The sequence below is a fragment of the Miniopterus schreibersii genome (assembly GCF_964146895.1).
Source record: "Miniopterus schreibersii genome assembly, chromosome: 14".
Lineage (NCBI taxonomy): Eukaryota > Metazoa > Chordata > Mammalia > Chiroptera > Miniopteridae > Miniopterus > Miniopterus schreibersii.
In genome coordinates this window covers 12,075,740-12,093,352 of record NC_138114.1, presented here as the reverse complement: position 1 = coordinate 12,093,352, position 17,613 = coordinate 12,075,740, and the positions used below count along the sequence as shown (strand labels likewise).

The 17,613-nt window shown below is 51.5% G+C and overlaps 1 protein-coding gene across 2 annotated transcripts; it reads left to right on the top strand.

The window, feature by feature from the left end:
* Positions 1–1,209: 1,209 nt before the first annotated feature.
* SFTPD (surfactant protein D) lies at positions 1,210–17,182 on the top strand. Of its 2 annotated transcripts, none has more exons than XM_081158850.1 (8): positions 1,210–2,467; positions 4,521–4,722; positions 10,546–10,662; positions 10,924–11,040; positions 11,362–11,478; positions 11,856–11,972; positions 12,601–12,684; positions 15,047–17,182. In XM_081158850.1, the coding sequence occupies exons 2-8, from the start codon at positions 4,524–4,526 to the stop codon at positions 15,421–15,423; spliced, it is 1,128 nt and encodes a 375-aa protein (XP_081014976.1). In that variant the 5' UTR covers positions 1,210–2,467; positions 4,521–4,523; the 3' UTR covers positions 15,424–17,182. The 2 variants fall into 2 exon arrangements, with proteins under 2 accessions (XP_081014976.1, XP_081014977.1); XM_081158851.1 differs by lacking the exon at positions 1,210–2,467 and adding an exon at positions 4,178–4,419.
* The last annotated feature ends 431 nt before the right edge of the window (positions 17,183–17,613 follow it).

The window sequence follows — 17,613 nt, the reverse complement described above, 5'->3', positions numbered from 1 at the left end:
CAGAGGGCCCCTGAAAGTCACTGCTGGGTGTAGTCAGTAGACCCCTCCACAAAACCTGAGTATGACAGTGTGGCCTGTCCAGCAGTTGGAGTGAGGAGTGAACTCTCCAGCTGGTGCTGCAACAATGGGAGCACTCCTTCCCTAGGATGGTGCAGTCCCAGTCTCCCAGGCAGACAGAATCCCCACTGAGTCCCACCACCTGATGCTATGGGAGCTCCTCTTCCAGTCTCTGTTGCTCTTGGTTGGGGATCCCTGCGTGGGGTTGAGACCCCATGCTCCTAGGGGGAGGAAGTTTTGCAGCTGCGATATCCCTCTGGCTTCTCAGCTGCCCCTGTGTAAGGGGGAATCTACCTTTCCGCTTCCCACTACTCTTACCAGTCTCTATGTGGCTTCTGTGCTCCATGGTTACAAAATTTCAGATCACCTATACTTCAAATTTTTTTTCCTGTTGATTGCTCATAATTTAGCTGTAAATCTGGTTTGAAGCTGGGAGCAAGTGGCACAGCTTTTAGATACTCTGCAGTTATCTTGGAATCCCAGCTGTTGTCATTTTAAAAAATTTGACAATCTAAGGGAAAAGAGGTCAGTGCACCTGACTAAATAGTCAGGTATTGCATGTTTAAAAAATTTTTGCAACACGCCACTTGAAAATTGCTGCCTTATGGTCTAGCATTGATAAGAGATGTAATGGGCCTGCTGAGCTGGGAGTTTCAACAGGGATGTGGGCAAGCACCTGGCAAACCAATATGAGGCCACACCTTAGATCTGACAAAAGTGCAGCTAATGAAGTCTTTAAGGGCTGCAGGAACTGCTGAGGCTGCAGTGTGGCATCAGTGGCCAGCACCCAAAGAAACCGTGTGAGCATCCTCGACCTCATCTTGGGCAGATTGTGTGGCCCATTTGTCCTCTGCATGAAAGCCATTGTAATCATCATTTAAGATCTGACTGTGTGATCATTTAAGGTCACCTGTGTTGGTGTAACTATGGAAAACAAAGGTTATCATTGTAACAAGAGTGTCTGGGTTGGATCATGAAGAAAACTAGACTCTGATATAATGTGGAGTTAGACAAAGGAAACGCTATTCTGTGCTATAGTGGGGCCCCAGGGCATTGGGAAGGAAGTATTTGACAGGCTAGGAGGTAAAAGTTAATAGAAGGCAAGTTGCAAAGAGAGAGAAAATACAGGGCTTCTGAAACAAAAATCACCATACATAGGAGTTTGTCTACCTACCAGGATAAGACTTGACAGGTAGGCTCTGTGGGGAGTGGAGAGCAATGGTTCAGTTCAGCCTCCATGCTCATTTAGATCTCTGGGAGACACATGAACATCCTAGAATGGGAAGGGCAGTGTGTAATAATGAAAGAGCTTTATCATTTGGGGCACAAGTGGCTCTACTATGGGATCCTGCTACAAAAATTGCAATATGGGAAGCAGAAGGCCTTTTCCTACCAGCTGAGGAAACCTGGCATTATAGAATCTACAATATATAAGGAGGTGCCACAGAAGCATCAAAGGCCAGGAGCAAGTCAACATCACCAATGGGGTGGCCAAAGGAGAGGACTGGAGACATGAGGTTGCTTGTGTGGGGACTTAGGCAAAGGGTTGATGCAAGATATGGAGTCACAGGCATCTAGAAGGAAGCAGAGATGACAGCAACAGCAGCAGGGCAGGCAACTGCCCCACAATCACTGGAAGTTAGTTTCCTGGGGGATGGCTGCTATAGTATATCAGCAGCTCAGGGGTCCAAGCTGGTTACTAGAGCAATACACAGAGGAAACATCAGCTAGGAAGTGGAGAGATGAGGGCAAGGGAGTTAAGGGCTGTCCTTCCCACAAAAGGCAAGTGAGGGGCTCTCCAGGATTAGAGCAGGAAGCAAAAGAGTGACCCCTGCTGGATGGAGCTCCCCAGCCATTGTCCTCACAGGCTGCTGCTGCCTCTGCCACCTTGCCACCTGCCCAACCCCTGCCCAGAAATGCCAAGAGGCTTCCAGCTTCTTCTCAGTATCTGGGTAGTAAAACTGAAGTGAAGAACAAAGAGAAGTTGACGCAGCAGGTTCTGGCTCTTGAAATCGGCAGGTGCAGGTTGCTTTTGCAATAGCTGTAGGTCATTGGGCAACTTGCTGGTCTCCTCTGGACCTCAGATTCTTGAATATCTGTAAAACCCAGGCACTGATGATGCCACTCCACTCACAGGGCTGCAGTGGGGTGCAGTGGAGGTCATAGACTGAGGGTACTTTGTAAACTCTAAGGTGATGCCTGTGTAGTGTTGGGAATACCGGTGGCAGGTTTCCAGAACCCAGCTGGGGGTGAGATGGAGTGAGTCAACAGGAAGAAAAGTGCCCTTTCTTAAAGAGTTCTCAAAAGACCAAGATGAGGTGGCTCAGGTTACAGGGCAGCATAAATAGCCACTGCCTGCCGAGGAAAGGCTAGTGTGCCTGGAGATCCTGGAGTCCCAGAGGAAGCAACAGTGAGTGTCCCTGTCCGTGCCTCTCATTTCGTTCTCTGTGTCCAGTGACTGTCCCCCTGCCCATTATGGGTGGTCTGTTTTACTGGTGCTGAGGAAGACGGTCTACATCGCTGTTCTGGTCTGGGGTGTGTGGGAGGGCTGTGGGAGGGAGGCATAGTGGGGGAACAAGGACCCCTCTTCTGCCCCTCACTCTGCTTCCTTGGCTCAGGAGGAGGGTGGGTGAGTGGGATGTAACACCCACCCAGATCCCAGATGCCATTGTCTGGAAGCCTCAGATGGAAATGCAACTCCACCTTCTCTCCTGGCTCCTCTCCATCCCTGATTTCCTCAGAAAGGAAGGGTGCTGGAGGAGAAACAGGCCAAGCATTCACACGCTTGGGCTCTAAGCCTGTCCTGGTACCAACTGCCCATGGCACATGGATAAACATGCTTTCCTCTTAGCTTCCAGTCTTTACTTAAAAAATATACTTACTGGACTGGGTCATTGGTTTTCAACCAATTTTTTCAATAAAATTTTAGTTTGAAAGCGTGACATAAAGTGAACATTGTGTGGGTTGAAGAGGCTGTGGCTCTGCACACTGACCCTATAGGCCCAGCTAAGAGGCCTCATCTAAATCACAGGTCTCAAAACCTGTGCCATAGCTCCTTTCTGCTACAACGGGCGGTGGTGCCTTCTGTGCCATCTTGAGCTGCTGGGCAGAATGCCTATTGCTTTTCATTCTTCCCCAGATTTGGGCGCAGGGCCCCAGGACTGTGGCAGCTGCAGACCAGGGGACAATGTCCTGGCTCTGGCTGGGTCCTTTAGTGTTCATGACCAAGGCCCTGCAGCAGCAAGTGCAGCAAGGCAGCTGCTACTGGCCTGTGAAGACACCTGGGGGTTTCTAGAGGTTCCCAGGATGCCCGAGGAAGTGGTAAATTCAAACTGAAAAAGAGCTGGTGCAAACAGAGCCCTCCATTGCAGGATCACCAGCACCTGAAGACAGCATTTCTCCGTGCAGGAAGCCCCTCTCCTGCCCCCCCCCCCGCCCCCCCGCCTCAGGCTGCCTGGTGACCCCTCCTCCTTTGCTCAGGTCCCTCAGGCTTGTTCCCAGCCTCTGCAATTTCTGGGAGCTCTTTTCTCGCTCATAACTTTACAGTTTCTCTCAGAGAGGCTAGAAGCCCCACATTGGGAGTGACCAATGCACGCAGCCTGATCTCAGCTCCAAAGTCCCTCTCACATGTTTACTGGATGCCTATTGGACATCTTTCCTACCCCTAGCACTACCCTTTCCCTGAGCACCTCTGACATGCCCCCTCCTCCATGACCCCCCTCTTCCAAGTCATCTCAGGTGGACTGGGCAGCACTCCAGGTGTCCCAGGATCTCTCCAGCTGCTAATATAGTACCTCTGAGAATGCTTGCCTGGGTTCCATCTGGAACTTTCTTCATAGAGAAAGCGTTTAGTCCAGGAATGGCAAATCACCTGGCAGACATGCAGCCATGTCCCCACCTTGTGCTCAGGGGAAATGTCACTAAGTATTCTGGCTTAGTGCCTCTGGACTCTGGCTCCTTTTCAGACCAGCACTCAGACTGCCAGTGCTAGTCCATCAGAGGCTACAATCGACAGGAAACCGGTTTGCCTTTTTGGAGCTCAGCCAAGCCCCTTAGCTAGGAGGAAGGAGGCTCAAAGAGGGGAAGGGACCTGCCCAAAGGCACTTCACGAATCCTTCCTGATGTGGCACATGGCCTCAGGGAGGAATCCTATATCCTAGGCGCTGTGCCGAAGGCAGTGATTGAGGGAAGCAAGTCACTGCAAGGGACAGAACAGGGCATCCACTGAGGGAGAGGCCGCTTTCACCCATGTCAGAGCCCAGCTGGGTAACTGCCGTCCTCCCAGGCCAGGCTGAATGCGCACCTTGTCCTAACCTGCTTTTGGAGTCCTGATGCTCCTGATCCCGCGGAAGGGGAGCGGAGGTAGGAGAGGTGCCTCTCCTGGCTTCCAGGAGCTGGGCCGAGGTCTAACCCATGTTCTAGAAGCAGGAACATGTCCTTTTTCTTTCTGTCCATCTGCCTAGGCCATGCTTCTCCCCCTCCTCTCCGTGCTGATCCTGCTCACACTGCCTCCGAGGTCAGTGGGGACAGAAATGAAGACCTATGCCAAGAAAATGGTGACCGATGCCTGCACCCTGGTCATGTGTAGCCCTGGGGAGAGTGGCCTGCCTGGTCGTGACGGACGAGATGGGAGAGAGGGCCCCCGGGGCGAGAAGGGGTATCCAGGTAGAGCTGGGACTTGGGCTTGTCCTGGTGGGCAGGGTGGGCGCTGGAATTGGAACCAGCTCTGCAGCGCAGGGTCCTGGCTGTGGAGGCCGTGGGGGTGGGACCCCGCTGCCTGGGGAAGGAGCCCTAGACACCCCGCGCACCTAAAACGCCGCCTCCCCGGCTGGCAAATGGCCGGCTGCCCTCAGCCCCCAGCTGTCCCCCCCCAGCCCAGCTTCCCTGATTCCTCCCCGGGGATCTTCTGATTCCTCTCGCCCCAGGAATGAGCAAATCGCGGTTAAAGACTGGTGTTGGGGCCCTTGGGAACCACGCTGCGGCACTTAGCGGGTGTTCATTGTGGCTGAGTGGTGCCTGTGCTGTGTGTTAAATATCTAACTAAACTCTGCTCCATGAAGGGTGGGCAAGGATGAGGCTCTGTGGCCCCCCACTCAGCCTGATCAGGAGCATTTGCCCTTAAATACATTACGGAGAGAAGGAAAGGGAGCTCACATCCCCTTGTCGTGCCCTGTGCTTGGGTATCTGCTCGTGCAATTCATTTAACCCTTCTTATAAGGGACATATTAACCTCATTTGACAGGTAATGAAATTGTGACTCAGGGAGGCTAAATGACACCCACTGTGGAAGGTGATACGGACATGGGCTTCTGCGTCAGACAGGTCTGTGCTTGATTGCCAGCTCCACAGCAGGGCCCCCCGGGACAAGCCGCTCAGTGTCCCTGAGCCTTGGTGGCTCATTCGCATGTGGGAGGAATATCAACCACACAGTGACAAGTAATTGAGCCAAGGCTGTATTTTTTGTTGTCTTCCGGATAACGTCTTCCTTCGTACCATCAGGTGAATTCTCCTGAGCTCTCCAAAGGCACTTCTATTGAGGGTATTTTCCAAGAAATAGCGCCCCATAGGGGAGAGGCTGGGTCTGACTGGCAAAAGGAATTAAAAAACCATTTAAGGCTGAAGGGACCCTGTGGCACTGGGCTGGCGCTACGGAGGGACTGACTGGGGCCTTTATCTTCGTGGAGTTTGCATTGGGGTTGAAGGAGGAAGAAGACATTTAATCTGGAAAGAACAGGTAACACTACCAGGCTCTGTGGGTCGAGGGTCAAACAAATACCCATTTGTCCTTTATAGAAAGTGGCTCCCAGTGAGAATGGCCTGGGCCTTAAGAAGGCTGCCTGGAAGTAGACTCAGAAGAAGGGTGGTATTCAAGGTCCGGCTCTCTCTTGGAGAATCCCAGCTCTCTCTAGCTCCCAGAGGGACCCTGAATTGAATCGTGGGGAGGAGGCCCTTTCCTATAGTGGCCCTCTGAACCTGCAGCATGGAGTACGGCTGGGATATCCCTGTTTCCTGCAGGTGACTCGTGCACGTCCCAGCCTGCCTTGGGTTGGTGCTTGGAGAGAGACCGGGGCATGGCCAGACTGACCAGGCTCCACACTGGCTCCTTAATTCCAGCCACTTTAGTCACTTAACCCTTAAGGGTCTGAGAATTTCCTGAGAGCTTGGAGCAGCCTCAGAATCCTGACCCCAGAGGTCTGGCTGGGACTTTTGACAACCTGCCCTGCAGGTTCTGATGTACTTGGTCCCAAGAAGCTGCAATAACAGACAAGATGGGTCTGAGATGAGAGACCCTTGAGCAGAGGTGGAGGGTAGAGCCGGGGTCCTGTGGTGATGTCCAGACGAATCACTGGGGGCCAGTAAGACCTGGACCCTGCTTTGGGAGCTATATTTACAGGGATAGTTCCCGTAGCCATCAGCATCTAGATTCTTGCCCAGAATGACTCAGTGAGTTCCCCCAGGGGCATGCACCTCCCTCCGAGGAAAACTACACACTTCACAGCAGCCCACGCTGCAGCTCTCTACCCTGCTTACTTCTCCTATCTCCTCTCCAAGTCACTGGCCTCCGACCACATGGGCTCCTTGCTGGCCTTTTACCACACTCGGCCCCCTGCCCCGCCAGGGCCCGGTCACTGCCCTTCCACAGGCACACGCCTCACCTCCTTCACAGCTTTACTCACAGACCCCCAGCTCAGGGAGTCCTTCTCTGACCCCCTACTCACAAGACACCCCGACAACATTCTATGCTTTGTTTCCTCTGTGCCACTTATTCTGATCCAGTAAAGTGCATATTGTACATTTAATTTTTATTATTAGTTTCTATGTAGTTGAATGTATGCTCTATGAATAAGAGATATGATTGGTTGTCTCTTTCACTACTATTTCCCTGCATTTAGCACAGAATGTAGTAGAAGTTCAGTGAATACCTGTGGAATAAATAAATGTGAGATGCAAGGAGAGGAGGAATTCTGGTACAGTTAAGAGTGACCAATATGCTGGTCCATAAAGCTTCACTAGGATGCAAAACTGGGCTGGGTGGATGCAGTAAAGGGGGGGAATGGGGAGCATCTGTAATTCTGTCAACAGTTAAATTACAAACAAACAAACAAAAACCAAAATTAGTGCTTCAGGAGGCATGAGTGTTTGCTAATGAGGTGTCTCTTCCCCCACCTCAGATCTCTGGTGGCCACTATGGTTGAGTGTCAAGGATGGGCGACCTTTAATGCTCTCTTCTAGGGATTGGCTTCTTTCCTCACCTCTCTCTCTATCTGCTGCCATCTCGGCCAGAGTGGAGCCCAAGAGAGACTCAGCCAGAGTTAGGACATCTCTGCCCCTGCATAGTGCACTGTTGAATATGGAATGTGGGGCCCATTCTGCAACCCTCTGTGTTCCATTTCGTTCCTAGTGAGGGTTGTGGCTAAAAGCAGGACACAATGCCCAGCACAGCCTCTTAAAGGCACCAGTCCCCCCACCCCCCAGCATATTTTTGCCCCAGGCAGGCCTGGCCCCTCCTGCCCTTGGAGCATGGTTTCCATATCTGAAATGGCACCTCTCCTCCACAAATTTCTCTAAACTCTCCTCCCCTTTAAGTCCCATTTCCTTCTTCAGGAAAAGAGCTCTGCGTGTGCCGGATTTGGGGTGCTGTGGTCTGATGAGGGGCATCTCACACATTGTCTTCCACACTCATTACCCGCGCCCCACAGTGTAACATTCTGCTACTAATCCCTTGTAGAACAGGACCTGGTGCTCATGTTTGCGTCTCTCCCAGTGCTAAGCATAAAGTTATGCTCCACAGATGGTTTCTGAGGGAACAAATAAATGAAATAATGAACAAATGGACAAATAAGTGAATGAACAAGTTGGCACCACCTCTCAGGTGTTATTTCTCTCTCTGTCTTTTTTTGCTTTGTTACCCCACAAGTCTTACTCATTTATTTATTTTTTATTGAATTTATTGGGGTGACATTGGTTAATAAATCATATAGGTTTCAGCATACAATTTTACAATACATGATCTGTATATTGTATTGTGTGTTCCCCACCCGAAGTCAGGTCTCCCTCCATCACCATTTATCCTTCCTTACCCTCCCCTTCCTCCCCACCCCCTTCCCCTCTGGTATCTTTTCTTTCTTTTTCTTTTTTTAAATATATCTTTATTGATTTCAGAGAGAGGAAAGGAGAGGGAGAGAGAGAGATAGAAACATCAGTGATGAGAGAGTCATTGATCGGCTGCCTCCTGCATGCCCCCGACTGAGGATCAAGCCCGCAACCCGGGCCTGTGCCCTGACCAGGAATCGAACCCCGATCGCCTGGATCCTAGGTCGACCCTCAACTGCTGAGCCACGCCAGGTTGGGCTCTTTTCTTTTTGCACATAAACATTAATAGCAGCTTAATTCACAACAACCAAAAGTCCATCAACTGATGAATGGATAAAAAATTATGTGTTCTATCCATACAATGGCATATTATTGAGTTATACAAAGGAATGAAGTACTGGGGCGTGCTACAAAGTGCATAAACCTCAAGAAGTCACTCCAAGTTTAAAAGGGCTAGACACAAAAGGTCATATGTTGTATGATTCCATTGATAAGAAATATCTGGAATAGGTAACGGAGACAGCAGAACAGTGACAGCCGGTGCTGGGGTGGGGGATAGGGAGTGACTGCCCAATGGCCATGAGGTTTTCCTTGGCCGTGATTAAATGTTTTTTAACTAAATAGATGTGGTAGTTGCATGACATTGTGAAGATGCTAAATGCCACTGAACTGTATACTTAAAGAGGTTAATTTTACATTAAATAAATTTTACCTTAATAAAAGAGACCCAAAGTCATAGAATTGAGTGTAAAATTCTTAAATGTTAATAGCCATTTTCTCCCTTTAGCCTTTTTGGGTAAATCTTGTATAATTTCAGGCTTAGGCAGCCTTTCTTCAAACATTTTTGAAATATTTGGTTATTTTTACAAAAGAAAAATACCATGTGGTCACTAAAGGTAAATAAAAAGAAGAAAAATGAAAATTCCTTGATGTGCTACTCTGAGGGAAAAAACACCGTAACATTTTGTATATGCCTTTCCTGTGGTTTTTCCAATGAGTATTACATGTGCACACACCCTACAATGTCTGTACATATTTATGAAACAGAATCATATTGAACATAGTATTTATGACATACTTTTAAAACCTAATGATGCATTAGGTAATAATTTGGTCTGTTTTCTATAGGTTCAGGGGCATGTGACGCTGCTTGTTCTGTTTTTCATCGAGATGTAATTGACATAACATTGTGTTAGTTTCAGGTGTGCGACAATGACTTAATATTCATATATACTGTGAAGTAATCATTATAACCACCCATGTTTACATTTTTTTCTTGTGATGAGAGCTTTTAAGATATATTCTCTTGGAAACTTTCAAATATATGATATAGTACTATTAAGTATAGTCACCATTCTGTACACTGCATCCCTAAGACTTATTTCTTTTATAACTTGATGTTTGTGGCCTTTGACCACCTTCACCTGTTTTGCCCACCACCCAGCTCCCGCCTTTTGCAACCACCAATAATCTGACCTCCGTATTTATCAGTTCAGGTTTTTTGTTTTGTTTTTTTGAATCCACATATAAATGAGATCATATTGTATATGTCTTACTTTGCTTGGCTTATGTAGCTTAGCATAATTCCCTCAAGATGCATTCATGTGGTCGCAGTCAGCCGGGATTTTCTTTTATGGCTGAATGATATTCCACGGTGTGCATGTGTGCATGTGTGTGTGTATCACATCTTTGTCCACTCATTCATTATGGACGCTTAGGTTGTTTCCATCTCTTGGCTACTGTACCAGTATCTTTTCACCTTAGTGTTTCATTTGCTTTGGAAAAATACCCAGAAGTGGTATTGCTGGATCGTACTGTTTTTTTAGTTCTATTTTTGATTTTGGGGAGAACTATACTGGTCTCCACAGTGGCTGTACCAATTTACAACCCCAACAGCAGTGCACAAGGTTCTTCTTTCTCCACATTCTTACCAACACTTGTTACCTTTGGTCTTTCGTATAACAGCCATTCTAACAGGTGTGAGATGATATCTTGTGGGTTTGATTTGTGTTTCCGTGATGACTCGCGTTAGGTGTCATTTCTGATATAAAGTCTGGTTCTAGGAAGGGGAAAGCAAGGAGTCCATGATCAAGGGTAAGTACAGACAGATTGCCTGCTCTAATTACTGCAGCCTTGGGGCAGGGAAGGCGCACTGCATGGAAATCAGATGGGTTCGGGCTTGAACACACCTCCAACTCGGGCAAGCCTATTTCTTCACCTATGAAATGGAGATGTGCATACCTATCTCCTGTGTCATCAATGGGCCCAGGAGTGTGGAGGTGGAATGTCTATACCCCGTAGAGCCCAGAAGGAAAGCCAGGGACCTGACCCTGTAGGTGCTGGCTCGTCCTAGGCCCAGGGCCAGGTTTATGCCCATTTTTTCTGCTGCTACAGGTTTACCAGGAGCTCCAGGGCAACCGGGGATGCCTGGACCAGCTGGCCCAGTTGGGCCCAAAGGGGACAATGGCTCTGTTGGAGAACCTGGACCAAAGGGAGATTCCGGACCTTGTGGTGAGCAGCTGGGCGTGGAATGCAGTGTCTGCAAGTGGTGCTGCTGCCACTAGGACATGCCAGCAGGATGCACGTATCCCATCCCAGGAAGAAGGATGCTCTGAAGGTGGCCCTGGGCTATTTCAGGGAAGGCTGCAAGTGCTGTTGGGCCTCATCTGTAGGATGTGCTGCTTCTCTGACTTCTATGACTGCTCTCACCTTTTCATGCACTCGCACTTCCAAGGAGATTTAGTGCACTGACTGGCTGGTGCTTCTCCCCAGGACCTCCGGGACCTCCAGGTGTGCCTGGTCCAGCTGGAAGAGAGGGTCCCTCGGGAATGCAGGGGAATGTAGGACCTCAAGGCAAACCAGGCTCCAAAGGAGAGGCTGGGCCCAAAGGTAGGTGGTTGGTATGTGGTAGTCTGGAAGGGAGAAGGGAGGAATGACAGCTGCAGTCCATGATGTGACCTCAGGCATGCTCAGAGTGCAGGGGAAGCCCAGGCCATTGGCACTGGGCAGGCCTTGCTGTGGCCCTTCCCCCACATCCCCACATTGACAGAACTTTCCTGTTAGCTTCCCCAGGGCCCACGCAGTGGGGAGCAGAGCCGCCCCAGTTCTCTCTCTCCCTGTGGGGCTGTGGGCAAGAAGTTCCGCTGCTGAGGAAGTGGTACTGGCTGCACACACTCTCAGAGCATTTGTCCCACTCTGTTCCTTCCTCAGGAGAAGTGGGTGCCCCAGGCACTCCGGGCTCTGCAGGGGCAAGAGGCCCCCCAGGGCTTAAAGGAGAAAGAGGTGCCCCCGGTGAGCGTGGAGCCCCTGGAAGTGCCGGAGGAACAGGTGAGTGATGGGAGCAGGCCCTCGGCTCTCCTGCATCCATCTGAAGCTACCGATGCCTCTTCCTCCACCATCACCCCATCAGGTCAGAGCTATAGCACTGGGCAGTGGGGAGTCTGGATGCAAGGAGGGTGCATTGCTGGGCTTGAGGGACTGTCTGTAACTGGAGAGAAAGCAGTGTGAGCAGCAGGGGCAGTCTGCATACATGGAAGGTGGGGTGCGGATGGCGATGGTCAGTGTAGAGAGAGGGTGCATGGCTGGCTTTGGCACAGACTGTAGGCAGGAGGGTGTATTGGTGGACAACAGCACAGTCCATATACTGGGAGGATGAAATGCTGAAACTGTGAGCTGAGCTCACCCACCTCTTCTTCTCTGATCAGGGCCAGCAGGGGCCATGGGCCCACAGGGACCTCCGGGTGCCAGGGGACCCCCAGGACCGAAGGGGGACAGAGGTGCTCCTGGGGAAAGAGGAGCAAAGGGAGAGAGTGGGCTTCCAGGTAAGGTCACCTCCCCAACTCCGGGTGCCTCCATTAGGGTGGGAAAGGAGGAGGGCTGTCTTTAGCTCAGGATAGCCCCTCTGCTCAGTGGTCAGCCCATTGAGGGGTGGGTGAAAGCAGGAAAGGCTGAGGGGCTGGAAGGCAGGGAGATCAGGCTCTGGGTTAGACTCTGTTACTTGGGGGAGCACAAGCCTGAGCAGTTTTTCCATCTGAGCATTGGGACAAGCACAGCTCCCTTCCCAATTCCTGGGAAAGCTTTGAGCATCAAATAACCAGGGGATTGGAAGTGCTTGAGGGACGTGCAGTCCTGCCCCTGCCCAGCCCCCACCCAGCCCCCACCGAAGTGCTCTCAGATTCTCAGAATTTGGTGTGAAATGCCATCTTGATCAGTGTCAGTGGAGAGCCAAGACTTGCTCAAGGACCAGTGTGTTCACACAGAACCACAAGGAATTCCATGGGCAGCAGGGGCCAGCTGTGTCAGCAGATGTTGGCTTCCTGGGGGCCATCTCAGCTCCTTACCCCCACTCAGTAATGCCTGCAACTGGGCACCCCTTCCTTTGAGGCCCAGACTCTGAACTGATCCCTGGCTGTGCTGGACTAGTCTTCACTTGGCCTCTCTCTCCTGCAGACATCACTGCTCTGAGGCAGCAGGTGGAGAGCTTAGAGAAACGGGTGCAACGCCTTCAGGATGCCCTCTCTCAGTGTAAGAAAGGTGAGTTCCTGGACCTGGACCTGGACCTGGACCTGAACCTGAGCCAGACACTGAGGGTAGGCCCTAGACTGGGTCTGTGTTTTGGCTTGGAGTTGGCTGGGCCTGAGGCAGGCTTGGGTCTAGAACAGAGGTGGGTTGGGACAATGGGCTGCACCTGGGACTAGGGCAGGAAGTGGGGCTAAGGATCGGGGTGGGACAGAGCAGTGAAGCCGCATGTTCCTGGAGCTAGAAGTAGATGCAAGGGACAAGTAGCAGGATGTGGCCCCTACAGTTCAGTGGGCTGGCGGAGTCATGGCCATGGCTATCAGGCTCCGGAATGCCCCCAACATCACAGCCACCTGTGACCCAAGCCAGGTCAATGTCCTGAGTCCAGTGCAGTTCACCAGATCTTCCCCCTGCCAACCTGTGCTGGCCCCTGTGGCATATGGGGACATCCCACCACCCAGGCGGCATTTCTTACCTCTGTGGGGCTATGTGTGTGAACACCCCAAGATGCTGCTGTACAGCCCACAGCAGCAGAGACTCCAGATACTGCTCTGAGAGTTGGGGCTGAGATGCTATCCTTGGGGTTCAAGGCTGGTGAGGGCCTGACCTGAGACATGCCCTGGGTCTGACAGGGGGCAGGCTGCCTCTGGGCTCTGGCCAGTGCTGGGCTCTCCCTGCACATCCCTGGGTGTTCAAAAGCAGGTTCTTCCCTAACCCTGGATGCTGAGGAGTCGGAGGCCTATAGCAGCTCAGCCGAGTGCCCTGTGCCTGTGGGAATCTCCACCTCAGGCCCTAATTTGTCCCACCCACCACCACCCCCACTTTCCCTGATGTCATCTTTGAGCTCAAATCATTCAACAAATCTCATTGATCCAAAAAAAGAAGAGTATCTGAAAGAGGAGAGCACACAGGGTGAGACATAGGGTTGGCTCCTATGTACCTAAGCCAACTAAATACCTTCCTACCAAGGATGAGAGTTTCAAGCATTTGGCACGTCTCCCTCCCTCCACAAACATCTGCATATATGCTCACTCCCTCATATGCACACTACTGCAAACAAAGCAAAACTTGTGATATGCACCTGCCACACGTGTGTGTACTTGCATATATACCATCACTCGCCTCACATCATCTACATACATGAGACACATGCATATGCAGGCATGCACACGTTCACATACACCCAGATGGACCTTCAGTGCTCCATGTACTTGCAGCTGGACATGTGGCCACATTCATGTACATACATGCACACCCACCTGGGTGCATGTAATGGCATATGGACTGTTGTTCTGACCTTGTCCAGGGCTGCTCTGGGTGCTCCCCTGAGCCTGTGGAGAATCTGCCCCCTGAACCCTTGTGGAAGGTTCACAGGAGAAGGGCAGTGGGTTGGGGTGCAGCCTGGAACCCTAACCAGCCCTGGGAGGCCCGGACTCAGCCCTCTCAGGAGCCCTGAAGATTTCTGTGCATGAGCCCAGAAGTCAAAGGGATGGAAAATGAGATGGAATAAAAAGAGATAGTTGAATGTCACACAGGTGATGCTATTGCAAAATGTATCCCCACTTCAGAGATGAGGAACTAGAACCCTGAAAAAGGAAGTGACTTTCCCTTAGACAGTCGTGGCCAAGGTGGGACTGAACGCCTGGCCTTCTGATGCCCAGACAGGGCTCTCTCCAGCACTGACTCTCTCCCTGCCCCTGACTCCCACGCACACCTCTCAGATGCCTTTCTCCCCTCACCCAGCACTCCAGCATCACCCACATGGGCACAAGAGGCCAGCACTGGGCTGCACACAGTGCAGAGATTAGCACATCACTGCTCTCAGATGGCCCACCCTCTTCTCTCCTTTCCCACACCCTGCACATGGCACAGACTCTCTCTGTCAAGGCCAAGTGCTCTGCTGTTATGCAGGGTTCAGAGGGAGGTCAGAGTGAGGACCTGCATTGTTTCCATGCGCTCAGAGACTGCCCCAGGCTGTATGGTGCCGTTTGCCCAGCCAGAGTTTTCCAATTCTACCCAGTAACTGAAAAACCGATTCTGTCTTGCAGTGTGGGCTGAAACAGAAAGAGCATGTCTCAGCTTTAGTGTCACATCAAATAAGCTTTCACCCCTAATTCTACATGTGATGGTTACATGAAGTTGAGCCTCTTACTTGACCTCAGTCTAGTGTCCTCACCTGTAACTAGACACCCAGACCCGCCTCACAGAGCTCATCGTGGAGCTGGGGCTGTCCAGGACTGTGTCTCACTTTGTCCTCTCTGGTGCCCTGACACCCTGATGGGAGGCCTGGAGCTCCAGTTGGAGCACAAAGGTCTCCGGGCCGTGGAGCTTTGGCAGGCGCTGCCAGAATGCCAACCTGACTGTCCTCTCCTCCTAGTGGTGCTCTTTCCCAGCGGCCAAGGGGTCGGTGAGAAGATCTTTAAGGCGTCCGGCTTTGAAAAGTCCTTTGAGGATGCACAGCAAATATGCGCACAGGCCGGGGGCAGGATGCCCTCCCCACGCTCGGTGGCTGAGAACGAGGCCCTGCGGCAGCTGGTCGAGGCCGAGAACAAGGGCGCCGCCTTCCTGAGCGTGTCCGACTCCAAGAAGGAGGGCACGTTCATCTACCCCAACGGGGAGCCCCTGCTCTACTCCAACTGGGCCCCGGGGGAGCCCAACAACGAAGGTGACGAGGACTGTGTGGAGATCTTCGCCAACGGCAAGTGGAACGACAAGTCCTGTAACGAGAATCGCCTGGTGATCTGCGAGTTCTGAGCCCCTGGGGTGTGTGGGCAGGCACGGCCAGGAGGCGGCGGGGCCTGGCCAGCGAGGGGGGCCCAGGCCTGTGTGCCGCCAACACCCCAACGCAGAGCTGACCCTCTGCACCCCCTTCTGTACAGAGCGTTGGTGAGGCCAGAGTGGGGCCCCGCGGAGCTCCTCTCTCAGAATAAAATGCGACACCTGCTTCACACACTGGTCGGTCTGTCAGAGGAAGAAGGGGCCAGCCTGCTTTCCACGTTGCAAGGGATTAAATTAGGTGTCAAAGCCCTCCCTGTCCCAAAATCCAATGGCTCCTCCTCAGCCCTCCGCCTCCCAAAACTGAGAGCCACATTTGACACAGCTGGTCCCTCCCCACTCCGTCCCCTTCCTCCTCCTGCTTGCCTGTCCTGTTCTGGCCTTTGCTGACCATCCCCTGTGCCAGCCCCTCCTCCTCTTCTAATCGCTTACTGGTGACATGCTCATGCCCTGACTCTTTGTTCTCTCCCCTCCTTGCCCTCGCTCAGGGATGGGCTCATCCTGTCCACGGCTCTGATTCCTTCTACTGATTGCATCCATGTCATAACCCTGCTCAGGACCTCTCGCTGAGCCCCAGACTCCTCGAGCCAATGCCAGCTGGAGCCCCAGGGCTGGGGGCTTCCAGTGCTGCTTCTTGCTTGGAGGCCTGTGCCCTAGAAGCTGCACAGGTCCTCTGCCTCCCTGGCCAGACGGTGTGGCCTTATTGCCACAGAATCCTCTGCATCCTTGCGCACCAGGACCTCTTTGTACCCATGTCAATATGACCACCTCTCGGCTCATGGGAGGGCGTCCCACCTGCACAATCCAGTTCCATCTGAAATCGCAGGCACACAGGTGTCCTGCCAGCTCAGATTCATCCCAACCCTCCTCTTGTCTGGCAGTCCCGGGAGTTCTTCACCACTCCTCCTGAGATAATCTAGGCAAATGCGCCCCCTCCTCCCACAGATATGGAAACAGAGACCCAGAGAGGGGAGGAGACTTGCTCAAGGCCACAGGTGTATCAGTGCTACAACTTGGTCTCATGAAAGGTCATCTGGCCCCAAACCTTGTACTTCCGGGCCTGTAAGCATTTAGGCCAGAAGCCTCTGTATATTAGTTGATTTTAATGACACTTGTGCTTAAGAAATTGAAATGACTCCTGGATGAACCACAGGCTCGTAGGAGACGGCAACAAAACTCCTCCCCAGACAGGACACCAACCACTCTCTGTTCCCGGGGACTGGGAAGCCTGCCCCTTCTGGCCCCTCCTGAGTGGGACCCCGAAGCCCCCCCTTCCCAAAACTCCCGCAGCCACACCTCATATGTAGGACAGCATGTCTGAAAACAAAAAGCCATATCTAATAACTGTGTCTGTGTCAGACTGGTACGAGATTTATTGGGATGATCACTTAGTAAGTTATATAATACCTGAAATGAATATAATATAGTATGTCACCTGTAATTGAAAATTTAAAAATGATTTAAATAAAGTGATTATTGATGGGTTAAAAAAAAACACACCAAAAAACCCCCCCAAAAAGCTGTATCTCCCAAGAGCATATAGCTCAGTCTCTCTGCTAAGATCTTTTTCCTGTTACTGAAAAAAATCCCCAATTCCGGCAGCTTCTGAAACATGTCAGTGATGCAACAGTGAGCAAATAATCTTCAATACAGAAGCCACCCCTGGACCCAATCAGCCAGGGAGCTTAGAAAGGCTTTTTTTATTGCAAATAAAACGAAGAAGCACTGGATATAATTTAAGCCAAAGGGAAGTGTTTTTTCTAAGAATGAAGAGGTCTGAAGTGGCTCAAGGGCTGAGGTTGCACAAGGCAAGTATTTCGGAAAATTCAGGTCTTAGCCCATTCTTGAGCACGGAGACCTCTCCTGCACTCGCATTGATGGGCAGAGGTCAACACAGATCTTAAATAGTATTAGTCCCACCCAACCATCGTAGCCATGGTCCCTAGTAACCTAGGTGCCAAGTGAAGCCAGGACTGTGTGACTTACATCTCAGGAGATGTTATTACCCTCACAGTGCCAGGCGACGTCGTGGGAGCAGGCTGGGGTCCTTCCGTCCATGGAGGGTGACAGCCGAGCAACTGCACAGGGAAGCCCCTGTTCAGCTCAATGGTATATTCTCGAGTTACTTCCTGGCTCTCGACCCTCCTGCCACTCGACCAGCCCACGTCC

Excerpts from the sequence above, each read along its gene's own strand:
- SFTPD (XM_081158850.1), top strand. The coding sequence starts at position 4,524 with ATGCTTCTCCCCCTCCTCTCCGTGCTGATCCTGCTCACACTGCCTCCG. Across the intron at positions 11,041-11,361 it reads AGGAGAGGCTGGGCCCAAAG|GAGAAGTGGGTGCCCCAGGC; the intron begins GTAGGTGGTTGG and ends TTCCTTCCTCAG. Across the intron at positions 12,685-15,046 it reads CCTCTCTCAGTGTAAGAAAG|TGGTGCTCTTTCCCAGCGGC; the intron begins GTGAGTTCCTGG and ends CTCTCCTCCTAG.